The 17,847-nt window shown below is 44.3% G+C and overlaps 1 protein-coding gene across 1 annotated transcript; it reads left to right on the top strand.

Annotated features, from left to right (window-relative positions):
* Positions 1-16,353, top strand: PITPNB (phosphatidylinositol transfer protein beta). Its single transcript, XM_082066093.1, has 10 exons — positions 1-108; positions 2,021-2,051; positions 2,872-3,017; positions 4,802-4,925; positions 6,053-6,127; positions 7,281-7,364; positions 11,007-11,084; positions 11,361-11,471; positions 11,829-11,951; positions 15,682-16,353. Exons 1-10 carry the CDS (start codon positions 89-91, stop codon positions 15,730-15,732), a joined length of 843 nt encoding a protein of 280 aa, XP_081922219.1. The 5' UTR covers positions 1-88; the 3' UTR covers positions 15,733-16,353.
* Positions 16,354-17,847: the final 1,494 nt, after the last annotated feature.

The following is a 17,847-nucleotide window of genomic DNA, read 5'->3' as shown; positions in this document are numbered from 1 at the left end:
CCCGCGGGGGGCGGGGCTTCCCCCGGAAGCGCGCGGTGCAGCATGGGCAGGCGGCGCCGGCCGCGCGTGCGCAGAGCGGCTCGGGACGATGGTGCTGATCAAGGAATTGTGAGTCCGCGCTCCCGCCGCCCCCGCCCCGCCGGGCCCAGCGGCTCCGGCCCGCGCCGCCGCGCATCCCCCGCTCCGCTGCGCGGGGCTCGCAGCGCCCGGGCCGCCGCCTCGGCCGCTCCCTGCGCGCGGGCGGGCCCCGGCGCGGGGCCTCGAGGGGCCGCGGTGTCCGGCGGGCGCGCCCCGGAGCGCCGCCCCCATCCGCCCGGGCCGCCGCCGCGGGGCTCGGGGAGCGGCCGGGGCGGCCGGAGCGCTGCGGGCCCGGGGCTGCTTCGCGCTTCGCCGCCGCTGCGGCCCCGAGTTGCCGCCCGTGTCCGGCCCGGTGGGCGGTCTCAGCCCCGGCCCGGGGCGAGTCGCGTCCGGCACCGCGGGTGTCCCAGGGTGTCCTGGACCCCCCGGGGCCGCTGTCCCGCCCGGCGGCGCTGCCCGCGTGTCCCGGTGCTCGGGGTCGGTGCCGGTTCTGCCGGGGAGCAGCGCGGCTGCCCGGGGCCGTGTCGGGCTCCATCGCTCCGCGGGTCTGTCCTGGGCAGATCTTTGCCCTCAGGGCTCCAGCCGGTTTGTTCCCCCCTCCCGCCCCTTTGCAGCCGGTAACGTGGAGCCTTCCCTCTGGCTTTAAAGCTGATGCGTAGCTTCAAAATAATAGACGGTGGCAATGTGTTTGTTGGGTTCCTGAGAGGCACCCGAGGACACTTCAGAGGTTTCCCTGAACTCCGTCTGGCAGGGCTGAGCTGCCGCTGTCCCCGCACACAGGGGCAGAACCGAGGGTCCCGCTCTTGCGTGTGAGCGACAGCCTGTGCTGTCTGTCTGTCTGTCTGTCTGTCTCGTAGCTCCCACAAGAGATGGTGGGCTGTACTTATTTGTGAGTTCTCATCAGATTTCCATTATATTGGGCTCTTTTTTAATTATTGTGTTGTTTGTCATCATTCTTAAGTTTAAAAAACCCCTGTACCTTACAGCTCTCTATTTCCTCACCTTTCCTTGTGCCTATTTGCTGTACTTTCCTGATGACACTCGTATTTTACATATTGTCCTGTTGAAGACTAAGGCTGAAGTTGCCCCAAAATTTCCTGTACTGCCTCGTGAGGCACAAATGTGTCCTGACTAAGTATTGAGTCAGCGTCTGCTAATGCCCAGACAGGTGATAGATATAATAGAACTCCTTATGGGAATTTTATTGCGACTGCCCTTGGGCTATGCTGTGTTTGGAGGTAACATCGCTTAAAAGCCCTGCGAACAGTGCAGTTCGCTTATGATGATGTTTTGCAGCAATAATGACTTGTGTTGTCTTTGTCCATTTTATTGTGTTAGGTGAAACTGCAAAATGCTGCCTGCACAGTGCAGTATTGCTGTAAAAAATAAACTTCGGCATCCCCGAACGCTGCTGTGAACTGTCCAGTGTTGTGTTAGAGCGACACTGCGCATCTGAGGCACGCCGGCCTCTGCCACCCGAATGAGACATGGGCACTGGTGGCTTTTTAAATGATTCATAACTGCTGTAATTGCCAAAATTCACGTGCAGGCTCTGAGGGCCCGCACCTTTGTCATTCTAAATTGTACAGATGGGACTGCTTACTGTGTAACACATGAAAAAAGCTCACGCATCAAAGTTTAAATGAATTCAACACAATAGAGGGTTGTGGCTGACCTGTGAGTAGATACTAGATTTCCTGGCTCCTCTCTGCAGATTCTAATGTCCTCAACTCTTTTTTTGCCTTTTGTAACATATCTGTCATTGAATTTTGCTTGAGTTTGTTGCATTATATCCACACAGCCTTACTGTCGCAGCGTATTTCTGAAAAGAACGCTTGAATTAGCTCATTTTGACACTTCTTGGATGTCTTTGTTACAGTTTATGTCTCTTATCTGCAGATGAAGCCTAATTATTCATTTTGTTGAATTTGCTCTTTTTCAGCCGAGTGGTTTTACCTTGCTCCGTGCAAGAGGTATGTCCTGACCCTACCCGCTCGTGTTTTGGGGCGCTGGGTGGGAAGGTGTTGGTGTCTCATTGGGATCCATGTGTTATCACATGTGTAACCCCCACGCAGGCAGAATCGCCTCCTGCACACCAGCGAGTTTCCAAGGAGGCAAATGCCTGCAGGGAAAGAACCTTTAGTTGTGTCTCAGCCACTCTGGCTTACAAGCCTGAAAATAACTGTGCAGTTCTGTGCTGCAGCAGTTTTGCTGCTGATCAAAGTACTGGGTGACTCCAAACCTTTCCCTAAAGGTGAAGGCAGGAATCATCTTCCAAGAGCTGAAGCTGGCAGTTTAAATTGAAATTAAAGTCACGAGAGATGTCTGAACATACATCTAAGGGAAAATGCCATGCTTTCTTCCTTCTGCAGTTTGCATTTGATGGGTCCAGTGAGGGTGGAATCAGGTATTAATTTGGCAGCCTCAGAGCTGGAAATCAGTCATTTGAAAATCTGTAAACTAAAAATTCTATTTCTTTTATACAATTAAGAACAACGTACATACATACCGTGCTTTGAGGATGAGAAAAATGAAGAACAGCATATTTGTTATGCTGTACCCAAGTGTTGCATTAATATGAAACAATCTGGTTATAGACCTGTTGTTTGTGAACTAAAGATAAATTTTACCAGCAGATTGTCAAACTTTCTTAAATATTTTTATATGGTATATTTTACTTTCCTGATAATTTTGTTTGCATTACCAAATTTTCACTGGGAACAGCTAAATTTGTAATGCATTAAAAGTTTTCACTATCTTTAATACTGAAATTTACTTCTCTTAACTTTTCAGTATCAAGTCGGGCAACTTTACTCTGTGGCAGAAGCTAGCAAAAATGAAACAGGAGGTGGTGAAGGAATTCAAGTCTTAAAAAATGAGCCTTATGAGAAGGATGGCGAGAAGGGACAATATACTCACAAAATCTACCATTTAAAGAGGTGAGAGGAACCAACACATATTATGGTCAGTTGCTATCGAGTGAGGAATGTTTAAAAGTGGGGGCAGCCTTCCATTGTTTGCTGTTCTGGGGTGCTTGTGGTTTTGTACCACTCTGTAATTTGCTGAGTTGTGCATGAATACTCTAGTGGGTGGGAAAACATGTGAAATACAGTGGATTTTAAATAATGTGGGATAGAGTAATGGAGAACAGTGGAAAATGTCCCATCTGTGAATAGGCAAATGCATCTCTAAGTAGGAGTAACTTGAATTCTTTGTATATAGCTGAAATGATGGGCTTGGTACCACAGATACTTTGTAGGATAGTCAAAAGACAGGAATGTTGATACAGAAGGACAGAGGAAAGGAGGATAGTTATTACATTATGAAGGAGAAATGGTTTTATGTGATCTGGTGTTTAAGAAGGAGTTCTGATTGCCTGAGTGCTCTTTAAAAACACTCTGTAAGTTCTTATGGTGTGGTAGGGTGATGTTTTTCTGCGAGAGAATGAGTAAGGTAAAGAATATTTTTTGAAGGCAGCATTCATTTCAGAGCAGGTAAACCCGGGGTTATTTGGAAAACTGATACAAATGGGGTCTGAACCTCCAGGGATTAGCAGTGGGTGTTACTCCGGGGGCTGCAACAACACACGAGCAGCCGTATTGCTGGGATTTGTGATGTGTGGCAAGTTGTGAGGCTTAGTATTCCACATGTTTGTAATTGGAGAAAGATTTTTAAAGTGGGAGAGCTGAATACATTTACAGTTGGGGGCACAAAGACAATGGGGGAAATAAATGCTGTAGAGCAGTGCTGTTGAGTGTCACCCTCACGTTGAGCGTCGCAGCCGCGTGGCAGGAGGTGTGAGGGCAAACGTGGCTTGGGGCTGCGTTGTGTGGGGTTGGTGCCCCCAGTTCCTGTGGGTTGGCTTCGGGCATTGCACTTTCAGGTGTGGACAAACTAGAGCGAAACTAGAGTGGAGACAAGCGTGGGCAGCGTGGCTTGCGTGCAAGAGCTGAAAGAATTGTGTTTGCTTTCTCCAGAAAAAGAGAAGTCCCAGATGAGTGGGACATGAGGTTCCTGCAGTGTAAAAAAGGCATCATCAGATGGCTTTTTTTTTTTCCTGAATCTAAAAGAAAAGAGAACAGGAACAGAAATTGAGGATGGAGCGCCTACAGAGATTGAACTCTGTCCCTTACGCACATGCATACATGTGGTGTGTTTAAAGTCTCCTACTTCAGGGCTCCAGCCTCAAGTAATCTAGAAAATACCAAATTGCTCTTGCGTCAGATTTTGTTATGTTTTTCCCAAACGTCCAATTTTTGGCAGCAGCCCCGGCCACTCTGCTGGCCAGGGTGTGATGGTGATTGTGCTGCCCGGGGGGAGCTGCAGGGTCCAGTACAGCTGGGGGGGCTGGTGGCACAGCTGAGCTCCAGGTCACTTGCTGAGGAGCCTGCGGTGGTGCTGGAGGCTTTGGAGGTGACACCTCTTGAGTGGTGCCTTCCCTCAGCAGTTGGCGTTGCTGTTCTTGAAAAGCAAGTGCAGTTTTCATTGTCATCATAATGCTTCCAATATTATGGCTCACTCTCAATTAGCTCAATTACCTGCCCCATTGTTTTCTTAATTATCACGTGATCAGTAACATTGTTGGATTTCCTGCATATTTAACAGTGGGTACCTTTAAAGCGCTTAGGTAGAATGTGCCTTTCTTATTAGAGTGGGTGAAATCAATGAGGAATTTCAGCTGGCAAATATTTAAAAACTGTCGTGGATGTTTGTTTTTCCCCAGTAAAGTTCCAGGGTTTGTAAGGATGATCGCTCCAGAAGGCTCCCTGGTGTTCCACGAGAAGGCCTGGAACGCGTATCCCTACTGCAGAACAAGTAGGTCACCTGTTGTGTGTTTCGCTGTCAGTGTGCAGTCAAGGGATAGTCTTAAATGGTTTAGGAGGAAAGAGAGTGCCATCAAGTGGAAAATATATTTCAAATTTTAATGTCATCTCTTCTGAAAAGGAGAGTTTCTGCAGAGCAACCTCAACACACCAGTTACTGGTTCCTGCAGTCTGGGTGTCTCTGGGATAAGCTGAAGAGGTGATTTCTCTTCAGGTCTAGAACAGAGCAAGTTTGAAAAGAATTTAGTTCTTCATAGTCTGCTAGAATAGGTGGCCGCTTTATTTTATTGCTTTTGATTCCATGCATTCCAAGAGTAGGCTCTTTGTGTTGCTGCTGATCCGTTTGAACTATCGTATCACAGACTCTCAGGCTCAGGCTGGCAGGTCGGTGTGCTGAGCGCTGACTTGCTGCACACAAATACTGTCACACTCATGTTGAACGTTTCTTGTGCTGTGCAGCAACTGTGATGTGTGGGACTTTGCAGAAACTATTGTATCTAACAATGATTTGTGTTTCCTTTTTGTTTTCGTTGCATGTGTTTCCAATGACCAGTTGTGACGGTGAGTATTTGAATTACTACCCATCCTATGTTGTTTTTTTTGGAAATGTATATTATCTGTTATTACTGCTACAATTGACTCTGACTCTAGCAAGCTTGCTCCAGCCTTTTTTATGTGTCTTGCCAGGGTTGCTGGCATAGAGCTCTGTGTTACTTTGTCTGAACGTGGCTATAATTAGAAAGAACCGTAATTTGTCAGAGAAACTATTTCATTTTTTTGCATCTTCTTTTATGCCTTATTAATTATTTGAAAATTGCTTTAACATAGAGGTAAAGAATTTCAGGGTTGAGGAAGAGGGATGGTAAATGACAGTATTATTTCTATTTGCGTGCACAGAGTTAGAGTTGAATTTCTCAAACACAACTGGTTTTAATTTAGTGCTTACTGCTGTAGCTGATACTTAAGATTTTGATACTAGTTATCTCATTGTACCTATATCTATGTGTAGGTAAGTGGGCTAGTTTTTATAATTTAAATAAAATCTGTCACTAATCAAGTCTTTGTAGTGGATTATATGTAACTACCATTTATTTAAAGTTTAGGCAGAGAGGTTTAATCAGACTCATGACTTGTTATTTTAATTCTTACAGAATGAATACATGAAAGATGATTTCTTCATAAAAATTGAGACCTGGCATAAACCGGATTTGGGGACATCAGAGAACGTGAGTTGGGATTTAGATGCCAAGCACTAGTAATACTTTCAATACAGAGTCATCCAGATAAAGTGTTCTATATGTGCTAATGGTGGAGAATTACTGCATAAAGTCAAAGCCCTAGCGGTGATTAATGTAAAACAAGAAAAGCATTATTCAAATCCCTTGGAGGTGGTCAAGCTGTCTCACCTAATGTGATACAAGAACAAGAAGAGGTTGGGTTTTTTTATATTGAGGTCAATGCAGATGCTTGATTCTCACTGAAATATTTCAATGGATTTTCAGTAAGTTCTTTTTAATTTCATGTTCTCTTACTGTAGACATGCTAGTGCTACTTAGGCTGACAAGTTTGTTTGAAAACAGGATTCACGGAGCTTTTGGAGTTTATCTGTAGAGTTATGTATTGAAGCTGCTTCTGTAAATTTTCCAGGCTGGCAATACTCTCATTTTCCTCCCTAGAGAGTCGATTTGGTTCACCGGTCTCTTCAGGACATTTATCTATAGTGACAAACATATTTATAACCTATCCGCAAAGGAGCAGTTGTCAGTGTATTTTCAGTGCCTGGATGAAGTGCAGCACGGGCTGTGCTGCAGAGGAGGGTATTTCTTGGAGAGCCCCGCTTGCCGTGTCGGTTTAGGGATGCTGAACAACGCACAGCTGGTTACATCGTCAGACCTTTGTACCTTCGTGCTGCACACACTTCATCTGGTCCATACTAAAGGCAGCCCTATGATTTGGGGAACCTACTAGATTTAGGCAGATAATTGAAAGCTGCCGTATTTGCGCTTTGGCATTCGTGCGGCTTCTTGCTAGATCAAAAAGCTTGTGCAGATTACTGAATGGGTGATGTTTCTAATTAGAGCTTGATTTCATTAGTGCTAACAAATGTGACAGCAGAATACGGTTTAATCTTAAATCCAGTTTTCTTGAATGTACAAGAAGTGAAGACACTGTGCTGGTTTAAAATTGGTTAGTGAGTGAACCAAACTGTAACTGTGGAGGTTGTTCCCTTTTAGAAAGGCAGAGGAAGAAAAGATGGGGTTTGAGAACACTGCCTAGATGAAGTCCAGAAAAAAATCCATGGCATGCATACATACTGCTTGAGGTGCACCACTGTGTCAGGTGCCAGCATGGAAATCATTCCTTTTTCTCTTTTTGCAGGTGCACAATTTAGATCCAAACACATGGAAGAGTGTTGAAATTGTCCATATTGACATTGCAGATAGAACTCAAGTAGAACCAGGAGTAAGTACACGCTCTGCTGCTGGGATGTGGATGCAGCTTGCAGTTGGTTCCATCGATGCTTTGTGTTGATTGCGAATAAACTAAAATGGTATGGATTTTACCCAACTCATCTGTGGGTGTACATGGGCGAAATGTTTGGAGAACCTCCCTGTAAACCAAATGAATGCAGTGAAGAATCGTTTTGCTGCCCCGTGTTGTTTCAAACATTCCATGTGGCTGTAGGGCTGAACTGGTAGGTGAATGTCTGCCGCGTTTGTTCTCTTGGACGTGCCCTCAGTGCCCAGCGCGGCTGGTGCCGGTGCCCCCGCACAGTTGGGTGGTGCCGCTTGCCCGCGGTGCTGCCGGGTCCCTTCGTGCCCGAGGCTGGCAGATGCTGGATGATAAATGAAGTTTTCTTTTTGGCTCAGGACAGAGATCTGTCTAACTCAGCATTCTGTTAGCTGCCAGCAGCAGATACTTGTGGAAGGATCAGAAACTTGGGATGTACCAGAAGCTGGGAGATGCATATCTCTGAGAGATCAGTATGTATTTAGTGGTCAGACCTGGCCTGTTGCGGTTATTAGCCACCTGTACGCCTGTGAGCACATCTAATCCACTCACAGTGTAGCCCATCATTGCGCAGGAATACTTGGGACTCGTTTTCACCACGTGATTCATTTCCATTTCGTCTCCCAGAAATTCAGTTTTGCAAAGTCCTGACTTCATTAAGTAAAGACTGACTTTGTGCTCAGACTCCTGTGCAGACTTTGGTAAGTGAGTTGTCCGCAGCTGACACCCTTTCCACCCGCTTGTCGCCCCTTCCCTGGACAGGCAGGGGTTAGTTGGGCAGCAGAAATTCTCTGAGACCCACACTTGCAGTCTCTTCTGCTCCAAAAAGTTGCAGCTTCTGGCCTTTGTTTTCTCTCTCTTTACCACTTATGGCTCCATGAGAGACTTTGCATCTATACTAATATCTTTATGAAGTTTGGGTAATGGAACTCGAGGCTTTTTTCAGCTACATCAGAGTGACAAGCCCGTCCTGCCCCACACGCTTACTTCATGCCTTGGGAAGGCTGCTAGTTTTGGGCAGTGCGTGTCCCTGTGCAGCATTAGGTGTTCTCCACCTGTTCTATTTCTCCAGAGATTCTTTTCCTACAGTTTCTTCATTTGTTCGTGGACGTTAGTGCAGTCAGTCATTCACTCTGTGGGGTAGTTTCTGAAATCATGTGCGTTTCATGGTACTTTTTTTGTGACTATGCTGCTTGTTTGGGAATTATCATTCTAAGTGGCTGGGTGGGGGTTTTGGTGAGCTCATTTTTTTAGGAAAAAGGAATAGTCAGTGTTGCCAAAGGAGAGTTTTTATTTGTACATTTATTTTCTCAGTCACAGTTTAGCCTGGAAAACCAACTGAAAGGTACTGTCTTGGGTACATTGGGGCTACATTCATAAGCTTCAAAAGATTTAATATATTCAAGATTTATCCTTTTGTTCAGTGAACAAAACTTGTCTAATCCATTGTAGTGTAGCAGTGACTTTAGTTTCGGAACTACAATCAGCATAAATATAAAAATAGTAAATTTCTTTAAGATACTAATGGCATGCATATGTTAACTCATGCTCATTTAAGTATGTGTAGAAATAATTTGGCCAACATCTGTGGCTTGCTTTAGATATAAATTTAACCCCACCCTCTCTTAATCATCTCCAGCATACAATCTATTCAGCTTTATGTGATTTGTATATAAAAACCACTTCCCAGGAGAATAAGCCTTTTGAAAGAGTAAGCAGAAGTGAACACTTGGTTGACATCAGAAGAGGCAACATTTTTGGAAACAATTTCTAAGAAAGTAGAGTGTAGTGGAAACAAAGAAATTGAAATCAGGTTTATAGCTATTTTTGTACAACGAGAAATCAAAACTAATGCAGTTTTGAGTTGAAACCCCATACATGGTGTCCACCTGCCTGGTTAGTCTTACACCACTCCGTGCTCAGGGAGCTTTTTCCAGGAATCTGCAGATAAGACATCAGACTTGTGTCATTTTTATCTTGGGTTCTAAGTTTTCTTGAAGTTGTTCTGTCCTGTAGATACGCTTTTGAGTTCTATACTACCTGATAGAATGAACTATGTGCTATCAGCAGTACTGTTATTGCTTTTAGCAAGTCTTATAAATAAGAATGAGAACTGTAAAGAAGCGCCCAGATTCTGGGTTTGTTGCAATTATTACTTTATTGTTCATGGCTCACAGTTTCTCTGAATAATTCTTTATAATGATTTGTTGCATTCATGCATATTATACTGAGATTTTGAGCAGAAACTGCCTATGAAATTATATTTGTGTATTTCTTTGGAAAGGTTTTTAGCTCCTCTATATTGTTATGGTGCTACATAATGATGTTTTGCCTGTCTAGCTTTCAAGAGGGCTTCAGGGCTTTTCAGCTGTAATATTTGTTCCAACACCCGCCCGTTTTTCTTCCTAAGAAGGACTTGTTGCCGTCAGGAGTTAAGCTCTTGCTGCACAGATATTTTCCTTGAACTGTGCAAAGAACTGTTGTTTATTTGTGCTTTGGCTCGAGTCCAGTCCTCTTTCCTTGCATGCTGGTAGGGTTTGTGTATTGAGAGAGCTCCTACAATGCTCCCTTGTCCATCTCGGCTTTATTCTAGGCAGGGTTTTTTCTATCCTTAACAGGCTTTGGGTTAACCGAGTCTTGGTTCAAAGCTTCTGTCTGTGGTCTTTAGCACAGAATCTTTACCATGACTCATCCGTTTTCTTTGAATTTTTGTTTTCACTCCTACATTTTACTTGTAGATAGCATTTTTTCCCAATGTTTCCAGCTGTGCTTATATGTGGGTCCTAAACGCAAGGGCAGAGTTGCTTTTTGTCTGTCCCTGTGCAGTGAGGTAGGATGGCAGGTGATGTCCTGTCCTGGGGATTCGGGTGTCCCTGTGGCATCCAGCCTGATACCACAGCGTAAAACACCAGGTATGTAGGTGAGTTTAAATGCCAAAACACAGATTGCGTATGCAAGCAAAGTTCTTATCGTAGCATGTTTTCTGATCACAGCGTATTTGAAAACTTGCATCCTACGGTGCGTTTCTATAACCTTGTGTGGTGTATGTACCATAGTGTAGAGGTATGAAGCACTTCTGGTACGAGACACCACAAGTTTTGTTAGTGAATGCGATTTTTAATATTAAAGTTTTGGTGGATTTTTGGGTGAGCAGTCTGCTACTTGGAGATATTGATGGGTTTTGTTGATATTTTTGCTCTTATTATTTTTTCAGGAAGGAGGTTGCACTGCAAAGGCAGAAATTGCCGAGTATATTTCACTTCAGTCATTCTTTATCCATTCCTGTAGCTTGATCCTTTTCCCATTGTCTTCTATCCAGTGTTTCAGTGTTATTGTTACAAGGCAGTCATAATCAGTCATTTTTTTCCACCCAAGGACTGGGGGGGTGGAAACACTATTGCATTCAGCCTCCAGAATATGCAGGACCTGAGGGCCTGAGTAGGTTGCAGCTGGTGGCAGGCACAGTAACTCATGTGCTGTCTGCTGAAGCTCTTGTAGATGAAGGAATATACATATATATATACACACACACACACACACACACACAGAGTTTTTTTTGCGGACTCTCAGGTGATGGTTTTTTTTGTATTACAGGACTACAAAGCTGATGAAGACCCTGCGTTATTCCAGTCGGTTAAGACAAAGAGAGGACCTTTGGGGCCAAACTGGAAGGTACTGAGAACTGACATTACAACCTTATGAAAGCTTTATCAGTAGAAGGAAAAAGTTCGGAGTTCCATGGAGACTAGCAGTGTGTGTCTTAAAGCAGAGGGCAGAAATTGCATACTTATTTATAATAATAGTAAAATAATTCCGATAAATTAATAATATAATTTATAATTCTAGTATATGACTTCAAATTATAATTTCTAATAATTATATTAACTAAGTTTCACTGAAGTGAATTTTTTAAGAAATTAAAAATTTCTTCCTGTTACCCATAAACAGAAAGAGCTGGCGACTGATGAAGAGTGTCCTAAAATGTGTGCTTACAAGTTGGTGACTATCAAATTTAAATGGTGGGGACTGCAGAACAAAGTCGAAAACTTTATACAAAAGGTAAGTGCTTTGCCGGTGCTGGGGTGGTGCTGGGAGGTGGGACGGCTGGCGCACAAGGCAGATTTTAAAAGTATTCTTCAGCATTTTCAAATACCATGAACTGCTGAACTTCCTTGAAACTTTGTTTTGATAATTAAATTTGTGGGGTTTTTTTGGTTGTTGTTCCTGTGTTAAAGCATGTGAGAAGTGACCCTACTTTAAAATTGGATCCAGGAATGTGAGGGGACTGAACCTGTAGCAGTTTGAAACTGCATGCACCTAAATATTATAGCTTTTCCAATTGAGCAGCGGCAGTCACTTCACTGGTCTTTGGCAGAATGTAAGCCTGTTATCTAATGTTTGTTTATCTTCTTAAAGCAAGAAAAAAGGATATTTACCAACTTTCATCGCCAGCTGTTCTGTTGGATTGACAAGTGGATTGATTTGACTATGGAAGACATCAGGAGGATGGAGGATGAAACCCAGAAGGAGCTGGAGGCGGTAAGGATGCTTTCGGGAGGCTGATGATGTGCTGTCTGGCTGTGGGTTTATCTGTTGGGGAACTGACGCAAGCGATGTTGTGTCCACCCCTTGTGTGTGTTTGGGCAATTCCTGATGGACATTACAGCTCCTTCAGTGATTCTCCTGCGCAGACCCATGCACTTCGAGCTTCTGCACACTCTGGTGTGTCAAGCTGGAAGTGGCTGCACGATGACTATTTCTGATGTCACTGAATCCAGAATGTCCACCCTTGGCCAGCTCTTTATACACAGTACCATACCCATTGCATAAAGTCCCATTCAGTCCCTTTTTACCACTTGTCAGTTAGAATTCAAAGCTGTCATCTTGCTTTTCCATCATGCGCCTTGCTTTGTTTCATTTCTAATCATCATTAGATCTGATCACTTTTTCTCTTCAAACGTCTTCAAGCAAGCTTTACTATGCCACACGACAGTGGTTCCGCTCATCCTGATTAGCACAAAAGTGGGCATTTCACTTGCAAAAAGGAAGTCAGTAAAATTAAGAGCCCCATCTGTCTTTGGAACGATGGCTGGAAGGAAACTCGTCCATAGGGCCCTTCCTCTACTCTTTTCTTGAAGCACTAGAGGACCATCACAGACAGGATGTAGTGGCTTTCCAGAGCCTGACCTTTGGCGTGAGTCTTTCTCATTTTAAATCCTGCTCGTTTTTAAGTTCTTTGCAGTCTTTGGATTTGCAATTCTATTTCCTTCCCATTTTTGCCAATTGCTTTAAGCTCCAAACCCATTCAGCTTTTCACTTTCCTTCCCTTGTCTTCCTGCTCTCAAGACAAGGTATCTTCAGGTATAACTTGCTTTTTTGCCCAGTTTAACTCATTCCAGCTGCCATCCATCTTTGAACAGATCGCCTGGTGCTTTAGAGCTGCTGTTGACAGTGGTTCTGAAGTGCGGTTTTTGGGTTGTGCCCAGCACTTCTTTTCTTTTAGTATCAAAACTGGCTGCAGCTCCTCCAGCCCCGGTTGTTTTGCTCTCCACGTTTGGACTTTATGAGCTGTGTGGAGCCGTCTTGCGTGGCCTAGAGAAGTTTTCCGGGCTGGGAAGAGGCTTTTCTTCACTCTTCTGTGTGTCAATAGGTAGATGCTCTGAGCTGGTAAAACCAAACTTTCTCTTCAAATAAGCCAAAGGGTTTGTCTGCTTGGGCAGTTCCCAGAATATGCTTTGGAAAAGAACGATGTTCACTCCCTCTTGCAGATATTCTGCTCTCTCATTGGCATTTGGATATTTTTGATTATGCAGGTGTTATCTCAAATGATGTGGATTTCTCCTTTAATTCTACTTTAGGTGGCTCTAGGCATAGGTTCTGGTGTTCCTGGGGGTGTAACCACTTTGCTCTAACGGATTATTGTCCGAAGTGCTCTCTTTGGCACACCTGTAGTTCTTTATTTGGACTGAGATGGACTTACCCCATTTCTCTGGGGAGGGTGCTGGCAGTGCAGGGAGTGCAGCCCTTGACACATTGTGTGCGTGAGGATATTTCCCTTTTGTGTCTCTGTGGATGTTTGTCTTCTGGTAGACAAAGTTCTGTTTCGCATTTCTCACTGGTAAGTAACTTCCTTTAGATATTTTTTGCAAAATATTTGCTACTTTTTAGTTCTTACCTTAAGCAAAACCCAGAACACCTGTCTCTGGGTATAACACTTACCCTCTTTCTTAAATATCAAATGTATTTATTTAGTATTTTCTTGTTTTGCAAAGCAATGCAAATAATTTATTTCAAATAGCTTGTTGTGTAAGATGTTAGCATCAGGAACTTAAGTGTATTATTTGCCAAAGAAGTCAGTTTTTCACAAGAGAAATGTGTTTAGTTACACTAACACAGGTTTTCTATGTATATTGTGAAATGTGAGAGGAGTGGGGACCTACTGTTAAATTTTAGTCTTTTAAACTGTTATAATAGGGGTATCTACAAACACCTATAAATGATGCAATTTTGAGGTTTTTGTGGTGAAGTGCATTATTGGACAATAACCTAAAGGCAAAAATGTCACTGCCAAATAAAATGTGAATGCCGATTTTATCCCAATTCATTTGTTTTTAAGTTTCATATTCAACTACATCATCCATTGTGCTAAACAGTAACTTTGATTAAATCCCAAGTATACCACAAAGCATTTGTTTTGTGGCCACTGGGAAGCGAGCACTGAGCGATAAGGTGCTTAATGTGACGAGAACATCGTCACGTTTGCATCCCTGCAGATGAACAGCCGGCTGTGCTGGCAGCGTTGGCTGCGCAGTTCCGTGATGCTTAAAAACAAACCACGGCAGAGAGGAAGCCGAGTACCATTGGCAGCGTTACATTTCCTTACACACATCGCTTTCTGTTGCTGTTCCCTTTCTCATTAACACCCTTTCTTCTCCCTGCCTTGCGCTAACCTTTCTCTTCAGATTCTGTGCAGTTTGGTTCTTTTGTCCTGTTCTTCACGTTCAGTTGATTTTTCTTATTTTTTTTTTTTTTTTAATAGTCAGGATTTCTGCTTTTGTTCCTTTTTTCTTACTCTCTGAATCCTCACCAGTGTTCTTCCAGAGTTTCTCTGTCCCAGCCCATCCTTTTCTCACTGTTTCTCTTTCACTGGGTTTATGTGTCTGATTCGGGGAGATGAGGAGCACCTGTGCTTCGTCAAACACCCACCAGCTGGTCCCCACCAAAAAACCCTGCGTACCCCTGTTTGCAAACCCTCAGCTGGAGCTGAGCCGGCCTGGCCAGGGAAACGCCGGCTGGTCATGTCGATGGTTACTTCTCTCTTACTAACCAACAGCGCGAGAGGTTCTTTACGTGGGAGCTCACAGTTTTATTTTACGTTTAGATGCGTAAGAAGGGTTCCGTTCGAGGCACTTTGGCTGCTGACGTCTAGAGGAGTTCTCTGTAGGTTCTGAGGCATATCAAGCTGTGTAAGTCATGCTGGTTGGAAAAGGAGAAAAGGGATTATGTTCTGATGGATGGGAATTGCTGGCAGAAATCATCTAAATGGACATATGTCCAGATAACACTTCTGGGCCTTGCCTCCCTCCTGTTTGATAACCTGTGGTGATCAACAGCTGGAGATGACCCAGGTGTCCAGGGTGCAGAGACCTTCTCCCGGTTCCTTGTGCTGATCTGGTACAGACACCCGGAGCGTGTGACCTGGTGTCACCCCAGTGCTGCGCTGGGCTCCGCAGCCTGCGAGCGCCCCGGGCGCGGGGGGACGGTCAGCAGGGTCATTCTGCTACGCACCCCCAGTAGCAAAGTGACCTGTGGACTCAGTCCACGCCGTTCAGGGACGCTGTGGACTGTCATCTTCTGTTAACATGCTCGAAATCCAGTTCCACACCGATATTTGTGTTAAAACTGTTGCTGTGGGAAGCAGGTTGTCTAAGAGCTGCGAGCTTTTGAGTATGTGTTCCCGTACTTTAACGCTGCTGTTTCCCGCTGTGAGTGTTTTAATTCGGATGGGATCCCCAGCCAAAGCAGTTTGAAAGTCCTGCTGACCAGCGAGAGGCTCCTGCGAGCCCGGAGCTGCTGCCCACCAGCGAGGACAGCGCCCAAATTAAGATTCCCTAACGAGTCTTGCATTGCTTTGGTGTGGTTTGCTCAGACCTGGTGGCGTTTTGACTGCCCTGCCCTATTTTTCTTGGAGATTAATAAGACTGCTTATTTGGGACTTACTGTTTGACTAAACTATTAATGCTTAACTGTGTATTTTCTTTCTCTGCAGTTACGTAATCAAGGCCAAGTCAGAGGAACAAGTGCTGCCAATGATGAATGATGGATTTAACCGTCACATGCAGTGTTATACAAACGTGTGTGTGGATGCATGATTATTTGTATATAATTATATATACGCACATGCATACTGAAGGGGGTTGCTACAGTGTCTCCAGGGTACTATACCTGTCCTCGGCAAAGACTCAAAGGAAACTGCTTTCATTATGTATACCCGAAACAAATAAAAATCAACTGAGTAGTGTCATTTAAAGGATGAATTAACTGCGTATGTTTCATGAATGTCAATACTGGACCAATTTATTCCCTACTTGTTTTTTTCCTGTCTTGAGTCACTCTGCTATAACTTGCCCATATCTCATTGTAAAGAAACAAATTCAAATAAGTTAATTTCAGTTTTGTGTCTTCCCTATGTGACTATTTTTGGAATAGGAACAATGAATGTATTTATAGCTATTTATTTCTGGATTGTCATTATCCTGTAGTCAAAACAGAAAGGAAAAAAAATCTATTAGTGGAAATTGGAAGACTTTTACTGTTGAATAAGTTTAACACGAACTTTACCCATTCACTGATTTAAAAGAAAAATCATGTTTTATTGGACTTTTGTATATTGAAATGCTAATGTTTTTTCTTCATTAAAATTGGCAAGATTAAGGAAAAATGGCTTGTGATTTCTAAAATAATTACAACTTGAAATTTCCCAGAAGCTGGCTCTTTTAGACAAAGATACTGACAATACTTGTGGAGTATTTCAAGTATAGCTTAGGCCGTGCAGTGAAGGTGAAGGGGGGTGACGAGCCCTTCCCTAAAGTAATTCTTAATGAATTCACTGTTTTCCAGAGTTTCACTTTGGAAGCTACGCAAATGATCTTGATTTCATACGCGTTACACAATGGAATATAATTGTGATTTTTAGCTCTTTTCATGTTGAAAATACACTTTAAAAGAGATGTATACTTTCAGATACGGTGAAAGTTTAAATTGTCGCATCTGACGTATTTCTCTGGTATTTGTTAGGAGTAGACACATTAAAGATGGTGTAATAAAAACCTCCTATAGATCGCTCTCAAATAGGGAAAAAGTCTTGAGCGTTTTATAAGGAAATATTCAGAGCATGTCATAGGTATTATCAAAATGCTTGCTAGATCAGAAACAAGTCAAAGTTCTGTTAATGCCTGGTTTCCTCCCAGCGTCCTCAGAACCCCCGGTGGGGCGAGCCCTGCCCACGCTTCCATCTTCATCACCTCGCGGCTGCCCGGGTGTCCCTGGGACCCGCCGTGCTAACCGGAGCAGCGACCCCGTCTCCAGCGCGGGCAGCGATGGGTTCCGGGGGCACCATGTGGATGTGCCCCAACGGGCGCTGCTGCTGCAGCTGCATCTGCTGGGCTTGGGCACTCGTGCGTCTCTCGTCTCTGCGCCCTCCTGCCCTCCCTGCTGCAGGTTCGGGCTTTTTTCCCCCTTTGTGGATTAGCAGTTAAATGGTTATTTGTCCTCTGTACCAGCAGGAGGTTGCTGTTGTAAATATTCATAGAGAAATGCGCGCACACACACACATGATTTTAAGAGTGCTTGCAGCCAGGAGAGCTGCTGCACACCTGGGAACCCAAGGGCTCGGTTCTCTCTTTGGTGCTGGAACATGAGTCCCACTGACATCAATGTGAGTCGTAACGCAAACTGAGGGAAAGGGACCCACAGCTTCATGGGTTTGGACTAGTTGTGAAAATTGGAGAGAATCTTGTAGTGAATGTAAAATGTTTAGTTTGCTTTGGCAGTCTCTGGTGTGACCTACAGTAAAACAGTCAATGAAATTTAATTAAATAAATTTGATCATAAAATGCTCTGTCTCTTGTCTTAGGTATTAGTATTTGCAGCTTGCTAATGGGCATTTAGTTTTATTGAGCTGTATGGGAAGGTTGGAGTCCTCTAAGGCTGCTCCCCAGCGGCTGTGAGCTCAAACCGGTGTGAACGTGAGTAGTGATGGGGAGGAAAGGGCTTGTCTGGAATGTTTTGCTTTAGGATTTCAGGCTGAGCAGCACATCTGCAGCTGGTCCCTCGCTGCTCTAGAGCGGGCAGAAGGTGTTTTGCTGCTGTGGTGACCCCCCGCTGCGGTGCCAGGCTGACAGTTCCGCACGCACTTGTGTTGGATGCTCTTGGT

Source organism: Streptopelia decaocto, assembly GCF_964273445.1.
Source record: "Streptopelia decaocto genome assembly, chromosome: 15".
Lineage (NCBI taxonomy): Eukaryota > Metazoa > Chordata > Aves > Columbiformes > Columbidae > Streptopelia > Streptopelia decaocto.
The sequence above is the reverse complement of the archived record's forward strand: the minus strand, read 5'-3'. Positions and strand labels throughout refer to the sequence as shown.